General features: G+C 39.4%; 2 protein-coding genes across 5 annotated transcripts in view; both read right to left on the bottom strand.

Annotated features, from left to right (window-relative positions):
- Window positions 1-7: 7 nt before the first annotated feature.
- Window positions 8-4,678, bottom strand: LOC117166208 (uncharacterized). 3 transcript variants are annotated; one of them, XR_013060180.1, is made up of 4 exons: window positions 3,559-4,678; window positions 1,777-3,484; window positions 1,453-1,650; window positions 8-1,381 (listed from the first exon to the last, which is right to left on the bottom strand). XR_013060180.1 is itself a non-coding variant. In XM_076624950.1 (4 exons), exons 2-4 carry the CDS (start codon window positions 3,646-3,648, stop codon window positions 1,529-1,531), a joined length of 1,920 nt encoding a protein of 639 aa, XP_076481065.1. In that variant the 5' UTR covers window positions 3,649-3,653; window positions 3,981-4,678; the 3' UTR covers window positions 8-1,528. The 3 variants fall into 3 exon arrangements, 2 of the variants coding, with proteins under 2 accessions (XP_076481065.1, XP_033205880.1); XM_076624950.1 differs by having other exon boundaries at window positions 8-1,650; window positions 3,559-3,653; window positions 3,981-4,678; XM_033349989.2 differs by having other exon boundaries at window positions 9-1,650.
- Window positions 4,679-4,768: 90 nt separating this feature from the next.
- The window catches only part of Meltrin (disintegrin and metalloproteinase domain-containing protein meltrin), a 70,524-nt gene continuing 47,927 nt past the window's right edge, over window positions 4,769-27,365 (bottom strand). For both annotated transcript variants that reach the window (XM_033349984.2, XM_076624948.1), the window contains 11 exons: window positions 22,039-22,194; window positions 18,391-18,580; window positions 17,028-17,095; window positions 16,212-16,376; window positions 15,919-16,088; window positions 15,604-15,795; window positions 14,303-14,899; window positions 13,818-14,019; window positions 13,176-13,380; window positions 12,948-13,077; window positions 4,769-10,017 (listed from right to left, as the gene is read on the bottom strand). In XM_033349984.2, the coding sequence (XP_033205875.2) occupies window positions 7,377-10,017; window positions 12,948-13,077; window positions 13,176-13,380; window positions 13,818-14,019; window positions 14,303-14,899; window positions 15,604-15,795; window positions 15,919-16,088; window positions 16,212-16,376; window positions 17,028-17,095; window positions 18,391-18,580; window positions 22,039-22,194 (4,716 nt within the window). In that variant the 3' untranslated portion in view covers window positions 4,769-7,376. The remainder of the gene's footprint in view (window positions 10,018-12,947; window positions 13,078-13,175; window positions 13,381-13,817; window positions 14,020-14,302; window positions 14,900-15,603; window positions 15,796-15,918; window positions 16,089-16,211; window positions 16,377-17,027; window positions 17,096-18,390; window positions 18,581-22,038; window positions 22,195-27,365) is intronic.

The raw sequence follows: 27,365 nt of genomic DNA, 5'->3' as shown, positions 1-27,365 counted from the left end.
TACAATACAACAGACAATTTTTTATGACATATTTTGCTCAGAATATATTTTATTTGATATACCATTTCAGTGATTTTTATGATTTCAAAAATAATTTGCTTATTATCCTTCATTAATAACACCATTTCTTTGCACAATTGTGAAACATTTACATTCTATTTTCACTATTACATTGAATTTTGCACACTGAGTATTATGAATATTAAATGCACATATAATTTTCTTTATTACACTTATATTGAAGTAAAAGTGTTCTGTTTAACTACACAATTGTATTAAAATTGTATTTTTTATTGTCAGTTAAAAATAATAGAACGAATTAATTAAATTAATGTTGTTTATAATCAACGTTTATTTTTCTGAATTAACTGTTTTATTTATATAAGGAACATTAAAATTTTGAAGGCACATGATATTCATTTTTGTTACCAAGGAACTATATCTTTGCAAAATATTTCGTCTATTCTTCTGTTAACATTTACTAAAATCTCAACATAAATTACGAAGCTCAAATTAGCTTCTATAACGATATAAAAATTTTAAATTCTTTCATATTGGTATCCTACTCTAAATACTAAGTTTATTCAATAGCAAGGAAATATTTACGCGTTTAATTTTCTGTTAAAGTTACCATAGTTCTCGTTGAGAAATAGTAAAAGTGAAAAATAATTTAATAAAAAAAAGTATAGATAAATACACATCGTATATTAATTTTAGTCTATGTGAATGAATACTTTCAACTAAACTTATTTGAAAATAAAAGGAACACAACATAACTTATATGTATCTACGTATTAGAAATGGCATTTAACTTTCTTTCCATATAAAATAATCTTACATTTAATAACAAATTTTCTAGTTCTAAAATATACACATCGTTCTTTTCTGTTGAATTATTCTTTTGTGCGTTTTAAGATATGTCTATCATATTTTCGTCCACGTGCATGACCATAGTTTTATTTCAGTGTATAAAAAATTATTATTGTGCTTAAGGTTATATTAAATATGCAATTAAGGACGATACATTTTCAGATAATTTGAAAAGAAGTTATAGTGGAAAGATGGCCATATATCACAGTTTGAAAGATTTCATAATATTATATATATTCTTCATCGACTTTTGTAATCGTTCTCATTTAAAAAATATCAAATTTGATCAGTCATATAATACATTTTTCTATAATATTCATTAAAATATTTAGAATTGTTTTATAAATAAAGTAAATATATTTTTATAAATAAACCAAATATATATCAAGTAATTTTTCTTTCCCGTTTGTCTTATAGAATCTAAGAATATTGCAATAATTTTTTCAGAAATTAAAATAAACTATTACATAAAACATATGTACGTTTGTACAACGTAACATAAAATTTTCTCCTAAAAGATTAACATTTGTTTAACTATAGTATGTAAGCACGTTTTATGCATATTTTTACAAATTAACTTACTCGAAATTTATAACAGACGTATTTTTAATCTAGATAATTGTTTCTTTGTTTCAATGAGTTGCTAATCTGGAATGATTTATACTTCATGACGTAGTTCTGTTTTGATATTTTTGACAATATCTTGAGTAGGCATAATAATGTATCCATTTGTTTTATCTTCTTTTTTTACTTCTTGCTGTATGTCAAGGTTGCTTGTCTCTATAACATTAGAAGGAATTTTTACAATATCTGTTTTTATATCCTCATTATACTTTTGTCTGTGATATTTTAAGTGATCAACAAATGCATATACACTACATGTTTACATATAATCTAAATACTTACGTGAATCTTCAGTAATTTGCTGATTACATATACTAGGACTAATGCTTTCACTCTTGTGATCATTGGATATATGTTTCTTCATATCGTATCGATTACTAAATAATCGTTTACATATTTTGCAGGTGAACCGGTTTTCACCTGTATGCATAGCAACATGCATTTTGAAATACCAATCTGTACTGAAGTTTTTAAGACAATAGTCACATTTGAAAACTTTCTTTTTTCGTTTCTTTTTTACTATTTTTTTCTTTTTCCGTGATACTGTTTTTGAATTAGTTGATAATTCAACTTTTGGCACAAGTGCTAAATGTTGAATAGGTTGAGAATTCGTTATAGTTAATGATGGTGCTGTATCATCTGGCATGATACAAAACTTTGGTATACCCTGTGTTTGGTGCAGTAAGGATGGTTCTGTTATTAAGTTAGTTATAGGTACAACACGTATAGGTGTTAACAATGGTTTAGGCTGAATGGGTGTTGTGACAATTTGTGAGTGTGGCAAGAGTAATTCGTTTATTGGTATTGGATGTGTATTAGCTTGTGTTGTAAATGTAATGTAATGACTTTGAGGTAAAGGAATTGTACTGGTTGTTGTTACGAATGACCTAGTTAAGGCTTCTGATACAGCTAATTGTATGGGATTAGATATACTATTTTCATTAGAACACTGTGTTTTGCCAAGGATTATACTTTGTTGTGGTAATACAATTGGTATACTGGATAAAAGTTTTCCAAAAACATTATTTACATTATTTATTTGTGAAGTAGATTGTTTTGTGGATATAGAATTTATAGTAATTGCTGTTGTTGTTGTTGTTGTTATTGTTGGTGGTAGTGGTAGTGGTGGTGGTGGTGGTGGTGGTGGTGGTGGTGGTGGTGGTGGTAGTGGTGATGGTGGTGGTGGTTGTGAAGGAGGTGGTTGTTGTTGCTGTAAGGGAACTGATTTCGGAATAATAATTAATTCTTTGTTATTTTTTAAAGTTTCCATTGCAAGGCTATACCCTGTAATAGGATCTGTATAATCATTTCTGTTCATTTTAGAAGCTTCGATTATTTGAATTTCTCGTTCTCTCATTCTTTCTTTTAATATTTTGGCACTGCTTGTTTCATTATGCCTGTATTCATTTTTCCTTATACAATTCTTGTGATATATACGAGATCTTTGTGTTTGTAACATAATACCACAAATATCACAAGCTATTGATTGATTACATCTATTTAGTCTAATTATAGCTCTGCGACAACGATCATGATCAATGCTTAATGCATCACACATTTTATTTTCACAATGTCTCGAAACAGGTGCATCTATCTCATTTTCCTCTATGTTAATGGCTAACATAGGTGATGATCCATCACGGTCTGCATATTGTTGTACTACCACATCGCATGTAATATTTTCACAAGGTTCACAATGACCACAAGGTTTTCTTTCTCTTGTAACAGGAACTAATGTAATTTCTGATTTACCATGCTTCTTGGAAGGTAAGAAATTCTTATCTTCTATATTATCCTCTTGATTTGTCTGTAAAGGTATTACTGACAACTCTGACTGTTTTGTTCTATTTACATTTGAATATACATTATGTATTTTGTTTGTTAAAACATTATCGTTGGAGACAGATGTTGCATTTATTTTTGAAGGTATCCTTTTAACAATAATATTTGGTTGATTGAGTAACCTTTTTACTGGATCCGATTGTAACACCTATCGTAAAATAATAAAATGAAAATATAACGTAACAAAAATACACGTAAAAATATCGTAAACGTCAAACTTACATCAGATAGAGTAGCAGTGAAATCTGATGGACACATTCTTGATGTATTTATCGGAGTGCAAATAAGCTTCGGTAGCGAGGCATGGGCCATTTTCACTGTACAAAAATATACAATTTTGCAATCTCCTGTAAAGTACGATTAATTCCTCCCGTCGTGTAACAATTCCGTAAATATTTGAATTACAACATTGCGTCACATACGTGTACACTTTGTTTTGTAACACAGACGCGAAATTCGAAATAAGCTGCCAAACATTAAATGTCGTTACAATTTCATGTGTGAAATGTTATGCGAAATTTTTCTAACATTCGATATAGTTGTTAGGTTATCGGTTCCTCGACAAATCACAATAGCGTACTCTAATATAGAAAGGTACATAATGTTTGGGATAGTACGATAACATTTGGCAACGAAACACTCACAAGTTTTTTAGATTATTGTCACTGACAGCGATCAATAAACGAGTAATTCAACACTCCCGCGACTCATAAATTTATGATCGCGTGAAATCGAATGTTTCATCGTGACACATTGAATATAGAGAAACTTAATTTTTTTTTATATAAAGCCAATCTTGGTGCATATAATAAACATATTTTGCCTGAACGATCACGACAACGAAAAAGACGGTACGTTTAGAGTTTTCCAAGGACAATGATGTTTACAACATTATAATGAAACTTATTGACAAAATTCATTTCTTTGTAAACTACGGGTCTGCACAAACGATTCCTATTGGAGGGAAACGATACAAGGGGAAGATGCCTCTCACTCGAGATACTTTGATTTTTTGACATTTATATCTTTTTTTATGTCCATTATCTATTATCTGCTTTACGCAAATAAAAACCGAAAGTTCATTTGACAATGTATAATTATTTAACTCCTTTATCTTTCATTTTTAATTGATCGAAAGATTTGAATTTTATTTGCGCCATTAATAATAGAAGCATATTGCTCCGTACCCTTCGCATTAAAGTAAATAATAAATAGCGACATAAAACTCACTATTATCCATTCAGTGTTTCTATTTATGAATGAATACGAAATATAAACAGAATTAGATAAAAAATAGTAAATCTTTTATATCGAAAATTCTCTAGCCCATGTTATAGCGCTTGTAGGCATACACAGGTTGTGCGATTTTATTATTATAGTATAATCACCTACCTCTTTATTGGTCCGTCGTTAATGACAGATAAAACGCATGCATGGAATAAAGAATTTATTGTAACGTTACTATGCATTAGGAAATGTACAAGTTATGAGACAACGTTTAAGTAGTTACGATAAACGTACATCTTGGCCCTTTAACACGTGGAACGTAACTTATCTTTGGTATTAAACGGATAATGCAACGATGTTTGTTAACTCTAGCTGCAGGTCATCTTTAGTAAACAATATCGTTTAACAAATCTAAACGTTGTATGTAAAAAAAGGAAACGTACGCCTAAATATGATAATCTTATCTATCAGTTATGGCCAAGTTTCTGTCGAGGGGCGTTATTTTCTATTTTACAGTCGTATGCCGTGCAAAACGTCTGATTGTCTTTACACTGGATCCATACATACGACATCATTGCGTGGAAAGAAAAAGAGAAGCGATAAACGACTACAAACGATGCTCGAACGAATAATAGTCATCGAAAAGCTTTATTGAACTTAAGTTGCGGTCCCTAAAATGCTTTAATTAATACATCGAGGCGACTGTACATAGGAACTGTATAAATTAAAACATCGCAAGCGACGTACAAGCGAACAACCTTATACACGAGAAACGTACATAGCGAAAGATAGCTTTGTTGAAATAATAAATGCACAAACACGCTACAACCATGTCGTTCAATAAAACCTTTTCTTCCGTCGTTTTATTTTTTTTTTTTTTTTTTTTTTTTTTTGGTTCTTCTTTATACAGGAGAACGTTTTTACGCTTTACAGCAGATCGAACGAGACACCGTGAAGAAGCTAAATGCTGAAGTCGCATGTATGCGTTTAAAGATAGTTCGCGAATTATAACTTAGCGAGCACGAAGGTACATTGTACAAAATGTTACTTATATCTATTACATTATAAACATATTTACATCGATCAGTCAAATAAATATTTCCTCTTAGTCTTTGCGTATTTAACGATGCTAGGTAATTAGCGATCGAACAGCAACGTCCGAATTTCTTAGTATCTTACTAGAATATGCAAAGAATTCGTGCGAAAGTAAAAGAACAATCGTAGTGACGGTGATGCATTGAACGAAATATCTCTACCATTGTACTCTAATGTACTTTTTTATCGTAGAAGAAATTCTGCCTCGTTTTCGAACACGGCGTTGAAACCCTAGCAGACACTATCGTTTAAGCTCTCTTAGCTAAATCGCGCCTAAATTTTGATTCGCATTAGAATCTCGAAGGTACGATCGCATTCGCGAAAACGGACTTTAACGACGACGCTTAGTTAGTCTTTGGAAAGAGCTACTGTTCCATAGAGTTTCTTCTTCTTTTTCTTTTTTTTCTTTTTTTTTTTTTTTATCTTTCTTGGATATGGTTTTCCTTTCGAAACTAATCTTTGTCCTCTTGAAAATTTCTTATATTCTCGAAGTTTCACAATGTTTTCTTTCTCTTCGCGTGAGACGATATTATAAAATGATAGATTTGGTCGCATCTATAATCTGCTACTTATAATAATGTACGATACGATGTTTCTGTATTACCTCTCGTTACATGTATATCACAGAGTTCAATATAATTTCTTACGCGTTCCTTTTGCGGCATCGAGCGAAACTTTTGAAAATAATTGTTGCTTATTCTGTTCATTTCGTTTTACAAAATGCTCTTAAGATAAATATCCTCGACGATCGTTAATGTTTCGCGTACATCCGAATATTACGATATAATGGATAATTTCTACAAAAAATATTAGAATTTTTAAGTAACTACTATTTACAGCGATAATATTGCGTCGCGCGTCTCGCGGTCGGTACAACCTAATTTCAGTATTCTGACAGTAAATACAAGTTAGCGTGGCTTTCGATCAACCAATTCTTTCATTCGGTTTCCCGAACGAACAGTTGATCATTGTACTATTACGACTCCACTTCTTCGTGGCTGGTCATTTAAATAAGATAATATCGTAGAAATATTTGAACAGAAGTATTCATAAGTTTTCATCCAATGATCGATAGACTAGAATGTTTTAAATAAATCCTACATACTTCTTTTTGATGATTGGCCACCTATTCGTCCATCCGAGCTGTCTTGCACAATTAAACCATTAGTGAAATTTTACAAGCTACAAGTTACAAGTTGCCACTACCAATAAATACGTTTGAATAATATTAACAAGTTGCTAATGGAACGAATGACATTTTCCAAATAAATCTGACAAGTCAAAGATCACACGGGAAAACATGATAAGCCTGTTATGACATCACTTGGTGGTATTTTAACACGACTTAGAAAGACCATATATCATTACATATTGTCTCTTAAAGGTAGCGAAAAAAACCAACAAGTTTTGTACAAAATCAACCGGATAACTAATGTAATGACAAATAATATTTTTAACGTATTCCAGAATCGACACATACAATCTCTAAATGAAAAAAGACAGTTTAGATAATATAGGATTAGTCGTGATAACATACAGATTTCCTATAGATTTATCATGTTTGTTCTCTGTAGTCTTCAATTGCAAAATATCTGATTATCTTATTCGACGGAGAATTATAAAACGATACAAGATAAGTTTACATCCTATAACGTGTGACTTGTCAATTTACTAATATTATTAGTCGGTATATTACTGTGCAAGTGTGCGCTGATCGCTTATTTCTTAACACCCGAAGTTTCAGTCTTGCCGACTGTACGTTGTGTTTTATGTACATTGGGTATCGTTCTTGGCGCGTTAACGTTCTTATTTGCCTCGAACTTCTGTTGAAGGGAGGCCACATTCGATTTACTGCTCGCTGCTCTTTGCACCGGGTTCGTCTTCGCCCCTGAATCTTTCGTCTCCGTCTTTTGACTCGGCTTCGATTGCGCGCTTTTAGTAGCCGATTCCTTAGCGGATAACGATTTAGTCACGCTCGTGTTACCAGTTGGAGACTTCTTTTTCTCCGCGAGACTAGTTCCTTTGGACGCAATGTTCAATGGCTTAATCGGGGTGGCGGGTGCTTTCGTAGTACTGCCTCGTGACAATGTCGGCGTTTTCTGAACGTTTTTCGACTGAAAGTTAAGCTTTGCATTGTTTCCAACAACGTCCGGCGACTTTGTACTGATTTGATTAGAATTTGAACAGCTCGACACTAAGTCCGGACTGTTAAACTTTCCCCCGTTATCCTTAGGACTACAAGGCACAGTTTTCAGAGATAATCTATTAACGTTCGTGTGAGAATCCTGCTTCTCTAGGCTACCGTTTGGCTGATTCGCATTGCCACCCTTCGTATCCGAATTTTGCCCGGTTGAGTCCACGCTCGCATTCGAACCCTGCTTCTTTAAACTACTGTCAGAATACTGTTTAGACTTGGACGCGGTGTCCAGAGCTTGTCTGGCGCCGGAGTTCGCGTCCTTCGCGATCGAACCTTTCGCGATGTTCGGCGGAGTCTTCGTTCTTCCAAGAGGCGGTTTCAACGGCTCTTTGCTGTCGTTCGTCCCTTCGTCGCTTTTCGAGTGAGTAACAGTTCGTTGAGTCGGTCGACTCTTCATCGACGTGATCGGTTTTCGAGGCCCCGCGTCCTCTGCCGTGCTTTTCATCCCCAGTTCCTTCGATATCTCGTCGTTTAGATTCGGATTCGCTAGATTCAGCGACAACAGTTTCCCTTTGTTGGACTTGTTGGCGTCGGCAATTTTCTCGGGCTCCTGTTGCGGCACGTTCAACGCTGATGGATTCAGGTAACCCGAGCTCGTCGTGGAACTGGACGAGTTAAATTTTCCAGACGCGGAATTGGAATAAATGCTGCCCGGCGATTTGTAGTGACTCGAGTTCATGTAAGTGCCAAGAGAATTGTTGTAACCCAAGTCCTCGGTATTTTTCGACGCAGCCTCGTTCTCTTGCGCTTTTCTGGCTAAAGTAGCGGTGGAATATATGGAATCAAAGTTTCTGTTCGATATCTCCGACACGATCTCCGATAACAGGCCCATCGTTTCCAATCCGCCGGAATTGGCCGTGGGATCGACGCGTTTCGGTAATTTGTATTCGTTGTCGATCTGCTTCTCCGATTCCATGTTCTTCCTGCTCTTCTCGGGCAGAGTCTCCTCTATGACCGCGTATATATTGTCGTTGGTGGGTGACTCTTCTGTTATTTTGGTCAGCGACGACTCGCTGACGAGGTTCATGCAATCGTCGTACGCGTTGTCCACGACCTTCTGCGGGTTCTTCACTTGCGGTGTCTGATATCCAGGCAGTCCAGGGATCTTCCCACTTTCGTTCATTTTGTCCATCGTTGTAGGAATAGGAGGTCCCGGTGGAGGAGCCGTAGGCCTTGTGCTCGCAGGGATGCTGGTGGGTCTTTTAACCGGTGTCGTCTGTCGCATCGATCCGAACGTCTGAATCGCAGGTCTCGGAGTGATCTTGCTGTCTCTCATGGACTGGGCGCGCAACACGACGTTCTTTTTCTCTGCATCGGCCGCGGGGATCACAGGAATCGCTGGTGTAGGAATTTCGATCTCTTTCTGAGGGATGGGATTGGAAATCTCCAAGTTTCTCAAAATTTCTTTATCTATCACTTTGTTCGCTTTATGATGGTGTATTCTGGGCAGAGAATTCGTTGTCTTCTCGTCCTTCTGTGACATCTGCAGGCTACCTTTCATGATCCCAGAATTGGGTCGAAGCATCGAGGCGATTCTATTTAAAGTGCTGCCCTTCTCTGGCTTCTTTTCAGCCTCCGGCACCAGTAAATTGGTCAAAGGTGTACTGCTTGGTCTCTGTGGCTTTTGAACGTCAGCGGAGATCGGCGGAGCCGGCGCTGGTCTCGTTGGACCGTCTATAGTAGACTTGTTAGAAATTTTAGGAGCCACTAGCTCCACCGATGTGCACGTAGTCGCAGCCAATACCGGGCTGCTGATCAGAGGACGAGCTGTACATCCTGGATTCAGTGGAGGCAGAATTGGCGCGGTTGACTGCACCTCGTTGAAACTGGTTGTGGAACTGAGCAGCGAACTGCGCGCTGGATTGCACTTGGGAACTGTCTTGATGTTAGTCTTAATAGCTACAGTTGGAATCGTGGGCGGAGGAGGTGCTGGCTTAGTCGGCTCGGGGCTCTTCGGTTGATTTTTTATCGGCGTGATCGTGAAACCTTTGAACTGGCCGAACAAATTATTGTTGTAACGCTCGTCGGTATCCGCTTTCGGCAACAAACTCGCGCACGCTGGATCCTGACTGAGACTAGAATCGATCGTTTCGATGTTACGAGGCAAGGGACTGGAACGATCGATCGTTTTGATGGACAGTCCGTTGTGGCCACGATCGGTCCTGAAATTTTAAGCACAATCGTAAGCTGGAGGGAATCGAGGTGTTTAAAGCACATGCTACAGCAACCAAACCAAGGTTCCGATTTCTTAGAAATTTCGTAGCCTGATCGCGGAACGATGCAATCAACACATGCAGCTTTAGAGAAGGAAACAAACTCGTGCGCAACAAACGCAGTCATTCGGATCCAGAGATCTTTCGAACGCATGCAAAACCGCGAGAAAGTTGCAGGGAAAGTTAGTCAAAGATTAAAGTGTTAGTAGCAAGCCCTCTGGAGGAAGGAAATTCTTGATTACATAAGAAAATTCTGTAGATTTTGTATGAAACACTACGTTTATTCAATAAACTTATACAATTGATCCGTTTCAAGTATGAGCAATTTCGATACGAGGACGACGAGGGAAGAGTATTTCAAGTCATACTTTCTGCTTTTTACAGGAGAGCCATTTTTTAAGATTCATTGCATTCTCCAATCAACCCACAGCCTATCTTTTTTCTTCGTTTTTCCATTAGATATGCGTTCGTCTTTAAATTTAATATATTGTTTAGATATGCTCTCGAATTTCTTTTTTTTCTTTTCTTTTTACAAAATTTCCTATATTTATTACCTCGTCTTAAAAGTCTTATGTCTTTACATTCGACAGATGTTTCATCTCAGTTATATGCATCACGTTCAAATATTATCTTTCAGTTGTCAAGCGACATGAAAATCAGAAAGTCAACGAAAAACAGCTTCTCGTGTTTTCCCCGTGTGATTTTTATTTTTAGCATATTGCGAAATATACCTGAATGATTCGAATGATTTTTAAAAAAAAGTGATCAAACGTCGAGCTCCGTTATATGTAAGTTATTCAATCGGGAGTCATTATGAATGTTGAGTCACCCCGTTAATACTGATTTATCGACTCCATTGTAAGCGAGCCGTTCAGTAATCTTAAAATGCAAAAGCCATCGAAGAGAAACTCACACATGCTCATGCTCGTATAACATTCATTTTCTATGCATGCTCTAAATCACGGTTCTCAACTTTTCCCTGGAACGTGTTTTTTTTCCATTCGTCGAGGTATTAATCGAATAAATAATTAGGCCAACGACCAGCCATAGATCCTCTTATTCACGTTGATCGAGTCAGTAGAGAGCCGTTTTCGTTCTATTTTATTATCACCCAGTTTTTGGTAATACTACCATATGACGTAATATGCGTCCTTTAAATGCATTTACATATAATAGTTGAAAATTATATTACGTCATATATACTTTTATTTATTAACTTATGTATATATCATTGCTTGAGCATGAAACAACGATAGTAAGCGAAGATCACAGAAAAGAAGAACACGATAAGTATACTTTTCTGATTCTCTGATTTCTACGTTACCTTGTGATAATGAATAATTGAAAATGAAATCAATCTTATTAGCTTCAAACATGCACGTGCAAGGAATATCTTAAAATAACTGTGAAACTGACCAAAAGTTTTATGAAAATCAGACACCTAATTAGTCAGGCAAGTAATATTTTAAATATTTTAATGTCTTTGATATTTGAATAGTATAAGGAGCAGTATTATCCAAATTTTGAAGAGTACGAAAAAACCGCATGGAAAAATGTCTAATTGGAAAACCAAAGGAAGAGATAATTTGGTATTGTTTGACGACATTCTTGACTTATCGTGTTCTTCCTCTATAGTCTCCAAATGAATAAATAAATCACTTACACGCGAAATATCTATTCGCTTCGATATTTACGTTACAAATAAAAAAATTATATCCTTTCGTTCGACTATATTATTTATAAAAATATAATTGGAATAACGTTTAAAAGGTGCACAGCAAACGTGCTACGGCAGGACTTTCCCTTACGAGTTGCGCGGTGCCCGGAGTTTTGACAAATTAAATACATGAATCCTTAAAGGAAGAAGCTCTGCGAGTAGAATAGAGTATTCGTTGTTCGTCACAACAGAACTGTTACAACATAAAAATCACAGCGTACTTCTTAAAGTCGTTTTGACAACGATAAGAATTAAATTGCATTAACCGCCACCGCTATTCTCAACCCTGTACTGCATAATGCAAAGGTCATAGCTTTTATGAGAAAATTTTGCTGCGACCTTCGCACTAAAAAATATATTCTATACTATGCGTGGATATAGTAAAGTGGGGAAAAAGAAAAAAAGGAAATAAAGGGATATATCTACGTAATAAGGTTTAAGAAAATTTGAAAGAAGATTTTCAACGGGTGTCCGCAAGATATAGGAAAAAGATCAAATCTTTGGCTTTAAACTTTGTGCTGGGGCCGGTGGGGGTGGCGGTTTTTTGTTATAGAAGGGTGCAGGTGCCTTCGAATATGGTTTCCCATCGGGCAGCAACGGTTCACCTGTCTTTGGCGTAACGCCAACACTACCGCTCGAGCTTTCGTTTAAATGCTCGAACTTTACTTCCGTTTTAAGCGTCAGCCCTTTGATATTCTTCGTGGGCTTTTTCTGCATTTGCTGAATACGTTCCGCTATTTTCGTGCCTAATTCCGTCCTAATGGAATTTTTCCTCGCCTGACCTTCTACAGACGAAGGCTGAGCAGATTGATCGGATTCAGAGACGTCAGGTTTCTTATTACTCACACTCTGATCCATATTGCTAAGCAACATCGACTTTCTCTTCGCGATGCTGTTGCTGCAGTTAATAGCGTCTGGGTTAGTAGTTGATATCAGATCGGTTTTAGTTATCTGAAGCTTCTCTTTCGGCGGCAGATTGTCGCTGATCGTAAATATTCTATCCGAGTTACGAGAATTCTCTTGTCGAGGCGAAAAGAAAATGACCACCCTTTCGTAAAAGTTTTTACCGAGCCTGTGACTCGAATTCGCCCTGCGAGCACCGCGCGACGAAAAGGCATGCGGTTTGCATTTCTCTGTAACACGGTCGAGACTAGATACGTACGTTGACATCATGCTCTTCTTCCAGTGCTGGCCAGGATTTCTCACGTACCAAATACCGAACGAGGACAGAGCGACCATCGGTACGATCCCCAAAAAGATAATGTACAGGGCCATTATGAAGTCGTTTCTCGCTGTAACAAATACACGATACGAAACAAATTAGTTTTCATGGGTGGTAAGGTCGATGATATCGTGCTCGGTTGCGATAAATTGAATAAAATTGATTCACCGTTCGGATCCTCCGCCGGACCGCTGTCCTCGGAGCCGCCCACGCCAGGTTGAGTGCAATCAGGTGGCCGGAAGCCACGATTGCAATGACAATGGCCGAGACTGTTGCACACTCCGTTGCCTCCGCAATTATTAGGACATGCTTTCCCTCCGGATACGGAAGCACGCAAATCGGCTACCGGCATACATTTCTGATTCACGCACATCTAAATCGAAATCACGAAATTTCAGCGTTACAATTCACGTTGGAAAATATTTTGTAGTAGAGTCTTCGGTAGCCGAACTTTCACTACGCTTCGATATTCCGATCTTCTGCTATTCACACTTTCTTTTATCTGGATTGAATGACTGCTAGTAACAGACAGCATTTTGCAATGCTCTTGTAATTACAAGTATTGTTATTACATGTATGAGACGTGTTCTTGTATATGAGAAATAGAGCGGAGAAATATAACAAGTCACATCTTTTGTCTTTTGTAGGAGACTAATTTTTGAATTCAATACATCGTCAATTGGTTTCGTATCACAAAAATTGTTCTTTGATTTAGGGCTCAAGTATATGTCTTTGCTGTCTATACATCTCTAAATATTTTGAAGGTATTCATTTTCATAATTGCTTGTCGTATTATAAGTTCTCTGTTACCTTTCCAGGTGCACATTTTGCGCCATCTGGAGAGAGACCAGGATCCACCTGATTCAATCCTAGGTCCACAATAGCCGAACGACAGGGTATGATCTTCCCTCCGGTGTTGATAAACGAATGGCTGAGAATCGCCACGGATTCCATACCGAATTCTAGTCTTTCGTTCAGGTGCTTACAATGTAGCATTCCACACAAAAGATTTCTAAAATAAAGGAGAAACCAAGTTACATTATTACCGATACGGTCTATACTCTCTTCCTTGCTTACAGACATTCTATAGAGATATCTTATTTATTTCGTTTCGAGACGCCAGAAAAGCATAGTCCCATTATGTTCTTTTTTCCCTTTTCCGTACCACTTGTGTTTTAAAAGAGAACGGACCTCGCTTTTCTTCCATCTCCAAACGAAATAAATAAGACATTTTAACGAAGAACGTAACATAATTGTACGAAAAACCGGAAGAAAGAAAAATCAACTTGTCTTACTCGTCGGTACACTTGACGTAGCTAGACTCGATTCGATTGTAGCCACAATTGCCATGCTTCGTGCCTTTATTGTTCATGTCATAGCACTGTGCGTCGGAAGAGGTTCCAGTAGGTCCCCATAGCAGCTTACATTGGTCATTATGAGTTCTGCAAGAGCCCTGGTAGCAGAACGCTTTTCCCATGCTGCATGGTTCACCGTCCATCTTAAACACGTCCACGGGACAATATTCGCTCTGGCCAGTGCAATATTCCGGCAAATCGCATTCGTGCTCGGCGCTTCTGCATTCGGTGCCCGCTGATTTCGGTCTGCAAGTTTTTAAATCGCAACATTCGCCGGTGGCGCAGCTCGCATTACTATGCAACATGCAGGTGGTCACGTTGCAACAGGGATTGTCGCAGTTCTCTTTCAGGCCACAGTCGCACTGTTCCCCGGGTTCCACGAACCCGTTACCACAAATCGGGCTATCGAACAGCTTCTGCGGTTTGTTCCTCAAACAATAATCCATTCCGTGCTCGAACGCCAGAGCCAGATGCTCCAGAGAACAAGTGGACCAGTGCGTTGGTCCCGACGAGCCGCTCGACGATGCCATGATGCATCTGTAATCAGATGCAATCGAGCGTGTTTAGACCCCGATGTTACTCTAGCGAAAATGACGGTAATCGTAATGACGCCATCCTGCGAATGCAGATCGATGGCCTTGTTTCACAGAGGACCGACGAAAGACCGTGGGATCACGGGATTCGAACGCCAACTATACCATACTCATTGCCTGATTGACTCGTTTCTTTTTATTTAAATTTTTCTATCGCTGTTAGGATCCATTGGCGTGGTTGCCACGTTACTCGCTCTAACGTATAGTTCGCGGAATAAAAGAAAATTGGCCACGTTTCAACATACGAGCTATTGGTGAACCGCGTAAATTGAAGAGTACAGAGAGCGATGTTACGAACGGTGTCGCGAACACTTGAAAATTTACTTTGCAATTTGCTATTATTTATGTCGTCTTAAGAGCAGGTCGTTTGTTTCTCGAAAACGAAAGAGAATTTCATTCTGATCGTGTATTCGTTCGATGAAACTAAAGAGATAAAGAGCGAAGTTGCGGCTTCTGAATTCAAAGAACAAGGAGAATACAACTCTTCTTGCGGGGCAGTAACGGGCTGTCGATGTTTATGTTTCGTAGGAAATTTAAAGCTACAAGAATACGTGGAACGTAAGTCGACGATATGCAAAAATATACAAAATATACAAAGTAGATTTGTAAACAAAACCAAGCGGTAAATAACGATCGACGTGAACTCACTTTTCTTCGGGACACTCGCAATCAGCCGAGTCGTGTTCCATACCGAAATTGTGACCCATTTCATGAGCGACGGTAGCTGCTACTAATCCCACGACGTTCGAGTGATCCATCGAGACACCACCGGAGAATTCGTACGTACATATTGGTCCCTTAAGCGCTTTTCCAACCACGCCTCCCTCGAAAGTGATTCGTCTAAAAATATATTTTATATTTTTACAAATATATGATACGCATGCACAGCTTGTGTCTTGTTCTATATTTTTGACAGCAGCTTTCGAAGCACGTCGTTAGAAAATATTTTCGTTTCTGGCTTACGTCAACAGCTGGGCGTTATCGTTCGGCATGTCCTGCACCAGCTTCTCCCTTCTGTACCGAAGGAAATTCGAGAGGGTGGTGTCCCCGTTTGGAGACAGCGTTATTTCATCCGCGTCGGACCAAACTTGCACCCCGACTAACGCGATGAATATGTTCAGTGGCATGTACAACTGAAACACGATGGATTCTCGTTTTATAATCGACAGATTATTTTAGCGAAAATCTACACTATCGCCTGACAATGTTCATCTATTCGTCGAAGAAATTCAAATATTAAAAAAGGCTGTACTAACTGCATTGATAATGTTCGCGATATCCTTGCAATGTTGATAAACTTTGTCCACGTTCTCGTCGAGAGCGATGTATTCCTTTTTATCGATTACGAGGACCAACTCTACGTATCGGGAATGCCTGTTAGCGTTGTAGGGTCCTCGAATCGCTTCAGCCGCTCTCTTGTGCTGGAAGGAAAAAATTCAATTCGAGATATTAAACGAGAGTACAACGATTCAGCCGATCTTGCAGCTGCAATCCTTCGAATCTTTTATCCTCCAATCGAGCTTTCATTCGCTTCAATCGAGAGAAGGATTTTCAATGTTTTAAGGAAAGAGAAATACGATTTGGTAAGAAACGAAAAAGACTCGTTCGCGACGATGGTACAAAGAAGTAATTTTCCAGTGAAAATGACCAATTACCCAGCAAGTTACATCGATCGAGCGTCTAACAGTTAAACCACGCTGTCCTAAGTATTGGAACATCGTTGGTTACATCTATCGGCAAACTTTAACAAGTTATATTTTATTTACTATTTTACACGTTACAAGCTATGATGATGGATGTACGATAAAATAAATAGAAAATAAAAACAGCGAAAACCGTTCATATCGGTAAGTGTCCTAACGTGTTATGATCGCCGATAAAGCTACTTGTACACTTGAGAAAAAAGCACAAAGAAAAGAAAGAAAGAAAAACAACGGAGAAGAAGAAGAAGAATCAATTCGACACGAGTATGCGAATATCGAGAGTATTCGCGAATGTTTCGCAGTTCTAAAAAAAAAACCAAAGTAATGCTATGATTAGAAGAACAGAACTTAGAACAACATATCTCTTACCCTCGTGGCTCTGTTGACGATCCCGCGGTGTTCATAGCCGAGAACATGGTGCGGCGTTCCTTCGTAACCTGTACCGAACAAAAAACTAAGATCATCGTCTCGGTCGGATTCTCGGTAAAGTTAAGGACAAAGAGAGGAGGGAGCCAGCAGAATCTTGCTCCTACATTCGTTAAGACAGTTAAGGAGAGACCAGTCTTAGCGAGACAGGTCCTCCAGGCCAGGAAAGGAGCGCGTGCGCTGCAACGAACCAGGCTGACGTAGGTCTAGATCGAACCGGTCTCATCATCCATGAGACTTCCTATCGAGAGCTAGGAAGGACAAGCATCGAAGGATACGAGGATATGGTATGGAGGAAGTTTAAGATATCCGTGTTACGAATTCGCGAAATTCTCGCAAGATTCCTTGTCGTCGATCAGCGACGAGCTGAAATATATCGTGAACAGGCTTAAACCAGGGGACTTGGAAAGTGTCGTAATATCGACGTCTCGGATTTTAAAACGGTTGGGAAGAACCTTTTTACTCCGAACGAGTGTTACGTAGAACCGAAATGTCCAACATGTTGTCTGTTCGGTGACGTATGTGTACGTACACGTACACTACCGTGCCTAAGTATTTGTACACTTGGTGGAACTCGATCAAAGCGTTCACGTTTCTCTTACATCTTCGACGTTACGATAGAAGAATGTTTTTCTATTGTCAAGTCTCTGTTTCTTGCCCAAACTAGGATCAAACGTTTAGTTAAATTGAAACTGATACAGGAGACGTACCTGCGTCGATAGAATATTCCATAGTTATCTCTGATAAATAGCTGAAATTGATTTATGAAATTCATTATTAATTTAGAAAAACCTTTATAAACTTTTGGAGCGTGATTGGAAATACACGTTCCAAACATTCTACGATCTTTTAACACTGGATAGACGCTTCGAGTCGTTTAACTTTAAGGCGTTTCCGTACGAGCGACTTTCATCCACCTTCGATTATAGCTTCTTTGTTTAAAGTAATTAACGTCAACTACTGTTTTTGGCATTATTGACCAACTACGTATCGTTGCCTGAGGTAAGACCAGAGGCGATGGTTAGACTATAGACAGCTTTATTCGAAGTGAGCTTTAAACATTTGCTATTATTTGAGAACGTGCAAATACTTATACACGTGCGGTAGCATATGTATGTGTGTGTGTGTGTGTGCGTTTATATACGTACATGCATCCCTAATAGTTTGCCAGGTTTGTCCTCTTTTCTCTAGAAGTGTCTTAGTACTTGCGGACGGGAATGTACATAATGGGCATGGATTTCATCATTCGCCTACCATCCATCATTTTCGTCTACCATTAAAATTGCATTAAGATCGCGATAATTACCACAAGTATGATTGGCAACCAGATCGCTGTGCTTGTAGACGTAATGCTGCGAGTCCAAGGATTCTTGTTCCGGGTGGATGTGATGCAGGTTCTCGCCATCGAAAACGACACCACGCAGCCCTCTGCACGTAGACACCGCTACCCAAGAACCAGGAACGTCACGAACGCTACCTTGATAGTGGCATAGTTCCTGCGAATTTCAATGGAACGTCGATTTCGTTAGTGTTGGCCCTCGTCGATCGTCCGCGACTGTTCAAATTGTGGAATTGGCACGAACGGCCTAGAGTTAGCTGGCAACTTCCGGCTACCGTTTGCAAAGGATCGTCGCGATAAAAAGATCTGCGATGCAAATGCGAACGGATAAGAATTTCAGTCAAAGTTTTGTCAACGACGACGGGCAAGAGACTGGGACTGGAAAGGGGATGAAGAAAGGGATGGAAGTTGACGCGGGCGTTACGTTTTAGCGATGCAGGAAGTAAAGGCGAAAAGTTAGACCGCCGCCTAAGAAGGATTCTCATTCGTCGGTCCGGACGAATATCCCGGACGTGCAGTGTTCAGCCGTGCGTCCGACCGGTACAAATATAGTTGGCCCAGATTCCCATTGGACCAGCCATTTTTTCCTTTTCCTTTTGCATCTCCACTTTCCAAACAGGAATTCGCCGCGCGCGCGCGATTCCAAGAGCAAGCGTCATCGGCAAGAACATGCCTCTCGCGGAAAAGTGATTTATCGGGCGATTATCGTGAAATTATCGAGCTGTTACCGTGCAAAGGCATCCGGATGTTTGCCTATTTCCGACCAGTCGTATTTCGATTACAAAATAGCGCAGATAATGTAATTGCGATGATTTTACTTTTTATAATCGTCACAGCTACGAATAACAGCGTTAATTGGTTTTTGAAAATCCACATGGAATAATAAAACTGGCGTGCGCGACTGCCAGGCCACAGAATTATTTTCTCACTCGATAAACTCTTTATTCTCGGATTTTTTCATTTTTTTCATTGTATCGTAAGTCGGATTAAGAAGCGTCCGCACGATCGGTGATATTTAAATGTACTTAATATACATCTGCTATGAATGTGGTACTGGATATAATAAATAGTCAAATATATCGTCGCTACGTTTTTTAAGAGACGATTTAGGTTCATGGTACGTTGCTGATTTCACAATACAAAGACCGCAGGTGTAGCTTCCAAATAGCAATTTATCCTTCGCTCGTACACATCGGAAATACACGTACGCTGGTCCTTTAATTTACGCGGCGCTTCATTCACGCCGGTCTTTTCTTTACGCGGCAGTTTTTACGCGCGATCTTAATTTACGCGGCTAGTCGCGTCAGTGCTGTATGCGATAAGGATAAAGGTACATTACGTTGCGCTATCTTTTCTTTCGCGCTGACGGACGTTATTTACACGATTTTCATTCGCGTAAAACGAATCCACGTGGAACGGATACTGCGCGTAAATTGAGAGGCGGGTGTACTATTGCTAAAAATCGATCAAAGCCTCTATAGATTCTTACGTAGAGTAGCGTAGGTTGACTCGCGTCTCCTCTCTCGAGGGAAAGCCTGGATTTCTGAAAAGCGAAATTTTATCCAGTGCAAACGTAATTTCACCAAAGTTTCTTTTTGCAACGCGAGAGGGGGTGGAGAAGCGAGACAAGAACAAAGGGCTATAATTACCGATGTTTCGAGTGCGAAACCTCTGAAGAGCGTTCTAACTAGTTGAATTCGCAGAATTTCCCCCATTTAAACGACCGAAATTAGCTCGTCCGTTTGGCCGCGACTGCGAGGGCAAATAAAACCATAGAGTGCAAGAGAGAGAAAGAGAGAGACAGAGGCAACTGGACGTGCCAATTCATTTATTCAATTGTATAAAACGTGGAACGGACGAAAACACGGAGCGCAACGAACTCGACGATACGCGGCCGACCGATGTTTTATTCTCGTTCATTAACCGTAAATAACGTGGCACGGTAAAAAATTTATATCAATGTCGGGTGTTTGAATCGTTAAAAAATGTCGACAGCCATTTTTCTTCCTTTCCGCGCATCGTATATCGAGGAAAGGCCGTTATTTTCCTCGCGTGATTCACGAGGCGAACGCGATCCTAACGGAACTGGCAGAGTTACGGCTCTCTTCGAAATGAACGAATAGGAAACTTACCTCGAGAAAACGTTCCTTCCTTTTTACGATTTTTGGTAATGCGCTGTTTGCGCGCCAGAAACCGTCATAAAAGCAACCAGACGATTTTAATCGATCTTTCTAACGAAATATCCTATTTTGGACAAACGCTTTTTACACTCAGGCAATGGCCACGGTGGATGTTCGTCGACGAGATCGATCGTATCAAAGGCCGACGGATGAACCGTAGATTTCTACGCATTCGTGCAAAATCCGAAGAAGCGAAAATGCATACGATACATGACAAAACTATATCGCATACCTACAGCAGAATATTCGTTGCGATTTCTAATAAGTAAAACGAATCTTTAACTTCTATCTCTTTTATTGCGCCCATAAAAATATAAATTTCCATAGAAATACGCGCTTCACCGATAAACAACGAAAAGGTTGATTTCATATGGAAACTTCGTAAAATATAGCATCGTCCACGAGCTGTCCCTAAACGAACGCGATTGTCGAGTAGACAGCTCCGTCGTGAAGATCGGTTAAATGTTTAATGTTTAAAGAAAAAACAAGCGTGAGCAACGTTCGGCTTCGCTTATGTTGTGCACGCTACTCGTCAACGTTATTTAAGAGTGATCGATACTCTCGAAACCGTGTCCGTCTACAGCAGGGCGTCCCGTATGGTTGGACAGTGAGTCAGCGTTATCGATTCCAACATTCTTTGCACCTGTATACTTGTCCAACGATCTCGTTTCCAGCAACGTTCCTTGAAATTCGGTTGTACATAGTTCGCCCTTGATTATCTCTTCGAATCCTCTCGAGCTGATTCAACGTATCGAAGAGCCGATTAATCGTGTCTGCTTTCCATTCGACAGAAACTACTTTTTGCGGATGAATGGACGCTCAATCTGTGATTCGCGAGCTCCAACGGGATACTTCTCGAGATTCTGCTTAGTTTTACCATGTCACGTATATCGCAAATCGTTTTCAGTTGTCCAAAAGTTATTACCTGTATATAGCAATTACTCGATTCGTCCGATTTATTTTATCCGATCTATGATATTTATTCGACTTATTATAATTATCATTATATAATATCCAAGGATACTATATATGTTCCCTGTGGTTCAGACGATTCACGTGGCTTAGATATTGTCGGGAGTATCTGCAGCCTGATAACATCAGCCGTGCAATTATCCTCGAGCACCGCGTTAACCGATTTCGAGATAAGAATTGGGAATGTTTAGCGAAATAATGGGAACGCGAAATATATGACACGGTAGTGTACACGAAGCAAATTGCAAAGATACAGATGCTGAAGTGGAAGGCAAAGAAAAGGAACACGAATCAACGCAGCAATTAGACGAACTCCATTATTATATTTCACGCCTCTCGAGTTTAATGATAAAAACAAAGAATAAAAAAAGAGAAAAACTGGAAGACATTAAAAGTGTTCGATGGAGCTACGATGATCTGCAACTGTACAGAAAAACGTGAAACATAGGAGAACTACGCTTACCACTTTCGAGGGTGTGTGCACCACGTACGTGCCTCGATGCTGATGACGCTGCTGATATCCAACCGGTACTAGATCGGTGTTCAATCTCAGGTCTAGGACACGTTGCACACCGTCTAGCTCGAAAGCCACCGTCAGCACGTCAGCGTGTTCGATATCCTGGAAGCAAAGCGGCAAGGACGAGTTAGCGTAATGGCGGTGCGCATTTTCCTATCGCGAAACCGCGCGTTTCCGCGCGAACACGCGATAAAACTTCTTCGAATCGGTATTCGAACGCATTATAATCGCTTCAAAGTTCGACATTATGCACCTGTTGCGCGGCACGACGTCGAGAGCTACCGGGATCGAGATAAAAGAAGAAACACATCGCGATCGCGTGGAAATGGAATCCGCCGGAAAACCGAGCCAACGGGCCAATTAGCTTCGATCGCTGACCGACCGGTTTACCTAGCCGGAAAATACTTTCCCCCGTTAACGATCTCTAGATTCAACGATCCGACGATAAAAAGCTATTATTTCGACGTTGCACGCGCCACTTTGCTTTCTAAAAGCCAGATTTCCCCGGCCTATACAACAAAGAGCGCGATTCGCCACGTAACGCCACATCTTGCATAAATTACTCTTTCTTGCTATTAACATTTTCCGTTATTTATATTTGTAGGCAACGGAAACAGTTCGCGTAATTGATGCTGATTTAGGCAATTTTTTCAAACCGTGAAACTTCCGCTCTTGGCACGCGAGAATATAACATAGAGCTTCGTATATCCGATCTAACGAGCAGGCAAAAATACGCGGATAATGGGATTTTCGAGTAGTATTAGGTCGTCCGAAAAGTTTCTTTCGTTTTATAAGGAAACAGTGGATGCGCAACATTTTACGTTTTGTATTATTTTATCGAATTACGTATGATGCATTCTGTTTTATCAAAATAAAGATCACAACGTTCGACAGATTAGATTTCGTGTTTGTATAAACCAATCAAAAAGTCTAAGATGCACCTTGGTATGTTAGCGACGAAACAATATATCGCGATCTTAAGATACCCACGGTTAAAGAAGAAATATGCAAATTCAGTAACAGATATAATACAAGAGTTAACAACCACGAAAACCCATTAGTTACCCAATTACTCGAAACGACGGATCAGATCCGCAGACTGAAAAGACCAATACCCTTTAGATCTAAGCATTAGATTCAACTAGAATCAAACATACTATAAACTCTTATAATTCAAGTTACAGTACCACGCCAAAATAATTTACTTACAATTCTCAATGAGAATTGATTGTACAAAGTCTACGAAATGGAAAAGAAAAAAAAATGTTTGTATAAAGATGCATCGTTGTAAAAGACGTGTCTGTGAAAGAAAGACACTTTTCGAACAATCTAATAAAAGGATCGCTCTTCTCGTATTGAATTTTGTTCATCGAAATAGAGATGACAGAAATTGTCAAGTTTCAATATCTAAATATCCTACGCTTTTAACGCAACGTAACTCCGCAATTGACCTTCGGCTGACTGAAAATTGATTTTTATTCGCGAGCGTCAAATGTCGGATCTCCGTTGCATGCTCGAACTTTCTTTTTTTTTTCTTTTTTTTTTTCTTTTTTGTAACCGATTCGCGGTTGAAGGTGGGGCGAAAAGTCGACCGGTTAAAAAAATTTATATTCTCTGCAGCGACGGGGCTGGAAGTCGACTGGACGGGGTTAGGCGCGTCGAGCTTTTTCCGGCGAGTGTTTACGCGCGCGTCGACTAGGCAAATGAATTTACGAATCTTGTTTGCACCGTGCCTCGCTCGAATCCCATCCCATGTTTAATTCATAGGAAATGCGTGACAGCTCACTTTTCCACGAACAGGAAATATCCTATCTTCGTATCGAAGACACGCGCATTATCATTGTTGACATGCTGATGGAACGGAAGTAGTGTTACGAAAATCAAAACGATTTAAAAAAGAGGTGGCAAGAAAAACGAGATAAATTACTTTTGTTTGTTTCGCTTGGTGATTGCGAAGGAATATTTAGATATGATATTTGATATAGCGCACGTGCTTCGGAAATAAGCAATGCCACGATTACGACGATCGATATCGCGGAAAATACAATGAGGATACAACGAACGAACGTTTATATTTACATTTCAATATTTTCCAAGATATTACAACGAATACGAACAATTTTGATAAACAAAATGCGAATGCCACGACGAACGAAGATGCTGCGAGCGACGCGAAAAGGTCTTAAATTAGGAAGCTGAAACAGTGGGAAAGCATGCACCGTATACAATGTATATACACATGGATGTAAGAATTCATTTTGTTCTATTAAAGTGGAATAGTAAATTTATGTTCGGGAATAAATTATCCGCAAATACAGGTGTTACATACTTCAATACGTGTTACATCGAACCGATCTTGAACACGATGTTGAATAAATCAGCTTGTTAGCAGACTTGATGGTATTGAAGAACGCGTTAAGGAAACGTGCTTTGAACCCGAATTTAAAAAACAAGATAACTCGGATAATCAAACTCGATGCTTGGGAAAGTCGAAAAATGAAAAAGTTCCGAAAATAATTTCTTACATTTTTCTCTCTATTTTAATCCTCGTTTCTGTGTGCTCTTTTTTGCAACATGGCGTGCAATGAAAACCCTTTCCCAGGTCAGGCTACGTTTCAGATATTCCGGGCACGGTCGGAGGATGCAGCCTGGATCGAAGATAGATGATCCACGGAATTCTACCGGCGTGGATTCTATCATCGTCGTTGGACAGTTAGCAATCCATACCTGGCCGATTGCCAATCTGGGAAACATTTCTCGATATTCCAATTGCTCTACCGCCATGACCCGTGCTCGTTACCTGTCGATATCGAGAAACTAATGTGCAAACGGGTCAGGCCTTTTCCACGATTCTCGCCGGCGCAGGTCGTTTTTAACCGGTCCATTAGCAAGTAAAACTAACAATGCTCGGATCGATTTTCTCGATATCTCTTTACGCGGCTATGCCTCATTCAGGTTGGCCGATTTGTTCGAATTCAAGCCGCTAGAGTTTGAATAACGTAACTTTAAAGTGGAATATGTAACGAAATCTGAAGAAGAAAAAGGCAGCGCGAGAGACGAAAATATTCGCACGGCTGGTTTATTGCGGAAATATCGGCTTGGCAACCAAGCGATCGCGGATTTTGTCGATACCACCTAACGACAAAATCCGCAATCACTTAGTTGCCAACTCGATAGAAAGACGAACATTTTCTATGTTCTTCGATGTACTCGAATATACGTGACTGACCTATACACAGACACTTACGGAAGTTAACGCATGTGCGTGTGTATAAACCAAACACGATCTGCAGACATCGCGTAGCGTCAAAACAATGTCAAAGGAATTTTGAACAAGCGGAAAGTAGGAAGCTAAAAAATCGTCAAGAGTAAGTGTGATATTCTAGTACTTAAAATACTTAAAGCTTGGAAAAGAAAGGAGTTCGATTTGTCGAAACCATCGGAGCGTGTTCCCTTGGTAGCACATATTATTACATATTATTGGGGTAGAGAAAGGTGTTCCTGTGAGAAAGTGGAAGATCGTGAAAATATTTGGCACGATATTTCATACAGCAAAAATTTTGAAAGAAAGAAACGAAACAGCTCTTTGGAAATTACCAAGGGGAACCCTCTTGGTAACTTGTATTATTGGAGCAGGAAAAAGGAGTCCCTAGGGAGAAATCGCAAAGGCTGGTTAAAGAGAGAGATTTCGTGGAGATTCTCGTAAAATTGATCCTCGCGTCTCGTCCACCGCGCCCACCCAACTATTGTCATGGAACTGTGTTTCCACGAAATGTCCTCCATAACGCTGTCCTTGATTGCGTTCTCGTTTTGCAGGAAACGAGCCGGGAACACGGAAGGTCTCGTGACCGATCCTTTTGCCAAAGTATTTTTGCCACGAGGAGCGCCGTTCCGTCCCATTGTTTCCAGCGTTTCCACCTCAAAGGACGTGGTTGCACGAGATTCTTCTTTCAACTATCCGGCGTTCAACTGCCAAACCAACAAGTTGACTTTCGCGCAAATTCTATCTATCGATGCGTAAATTCTTCTTAATTTCCTGTTACGTAATTTCTGTATAACCTTCTTTAATCGTTGGCTGTGTAACGTTTTTCAAACAGAGTATAACGATCGTAACTGCGATAGTGCACAGTGTAATTTGCAGAGTCAGCGTGTGGTCATTGAAACACGTTAATGACTCGCTGTGTGATTTTAATCGCGCGATGTCTCGTTTCTTCGATTACCGTGGTGCAAGCGTTAACCAATAGTCTTTATCTGTTTATCGATCGTCTGGAACTAAGCTCGAGGAAAAATATCTCGTTACTTTATCGTGCGACTTGCTTTATCGACAGTGAACCTTTAGAAGGCAAAGACTTCCATCGATTCCGTTTTATGCACGTATTTTACGTTTATTACATTATGAAGCTATATTTGCACCGCAAGTATTCCAACAGTTTCGTAACTATTATTTAGAAATTCACGAAGAGCCCAGCCTAATTGAAAACTAAGGCTGAACGTAATCTAGAAACGTCGAACTGTACGCCTTAATCGTAATGCAATAATTTAACACTTTGACTGCCACTACTTATTCGACAAAGATTGCGACACGAAATGCAGAAGAAAGAAGGGCAAACGTATCTGGCACGGAAATTTTTCAGAGAGTGGTATAAAAAAAATGTTAAACAGGTAGGATCAAAAACTGCAAAGAATCGGACCAAAAAGGTGACCACCTATCGTGCAGATCGTATCGACGAGCCACATTTATGTTTAAAGTGTTTTAACACAGTGCACCGTTAGATGCAAGACTTGTTCTCATTTTTTTTTTATCGATGTTCTGATAAAAATATTTAATCGTTCAATGGGGCACTTTTTATTTCAAAGTATCTTCTATTTATCGGTTACGTTCAAAATGCCCTAACCGTCAATTTTCATACAATTTTTATAATTCCAAAAAGTTCAAGCGCTCGGGTCACCAATGACCACCGTTGCGTCACAGGAGAAACCGTGGCCGGTTATATATGACCATGATGATTTATACTTAAGATCGAGGCTTTGTCGTTTAACAAGCTAGCTTAAACAAACAGAAAAACGAAGAAGAACGTTAGTCTCGAAAATCGTCAACGAATGACGATAAATTCTAATCAGATTACTTTCTAACATTTTCACGACGATTGGACGTCGTTGCTTGCGATTCTTCGAATTTCAATCGCGTTTATATCAGTACGTTACTTTTTCCTCGGTTTCTTCGTGAACCTTTCAATTCTTTTCTCAGGCCGGGCCTAAACAAGCGAACTGAG

The sequence above is a fragment of the Bombus vancouverensis genome, chromosome 15 (genome assembly GCF_051014615.1).
Source record: "Bombus vancouverensis nearcticus chromosome 15, iyBomVanc1_principal, whole genome shotgun sequence".
NCBI lineage: Eukaryota > Metazoa > Arthropoda > Insecta > Hymenoptera > Apidae > Bombus > Bombus vancouverensis.
This window is presented reverse-complemented; position numbering and strand designations above follow the sequence as displayed.

Bases quoted from the DNA above. Each gene is read 5' to 3' on its own strand.
- LOC117166208 (XM_076624950.1), bottom strand. From the start codon at position 3,648: ATGGCCCATGCCTCGCTACCGAAGCTTATTTGCACTCCGATAAATACA. The intron at 3,485-3,558 runs GTAAGTTTGACG...ATTTTACGATAG, and splicing joins TCACTGCTACTCTATCTGAT to GTGTTACAATCGGATCCAGT. The intron at 1,651-1,776 runs GTAAGTATTTAG...CTAATGTTATAG, and splicing joins GCAAATTACTGAAGATTCAC to AGACAAGCAACCTTGACATA.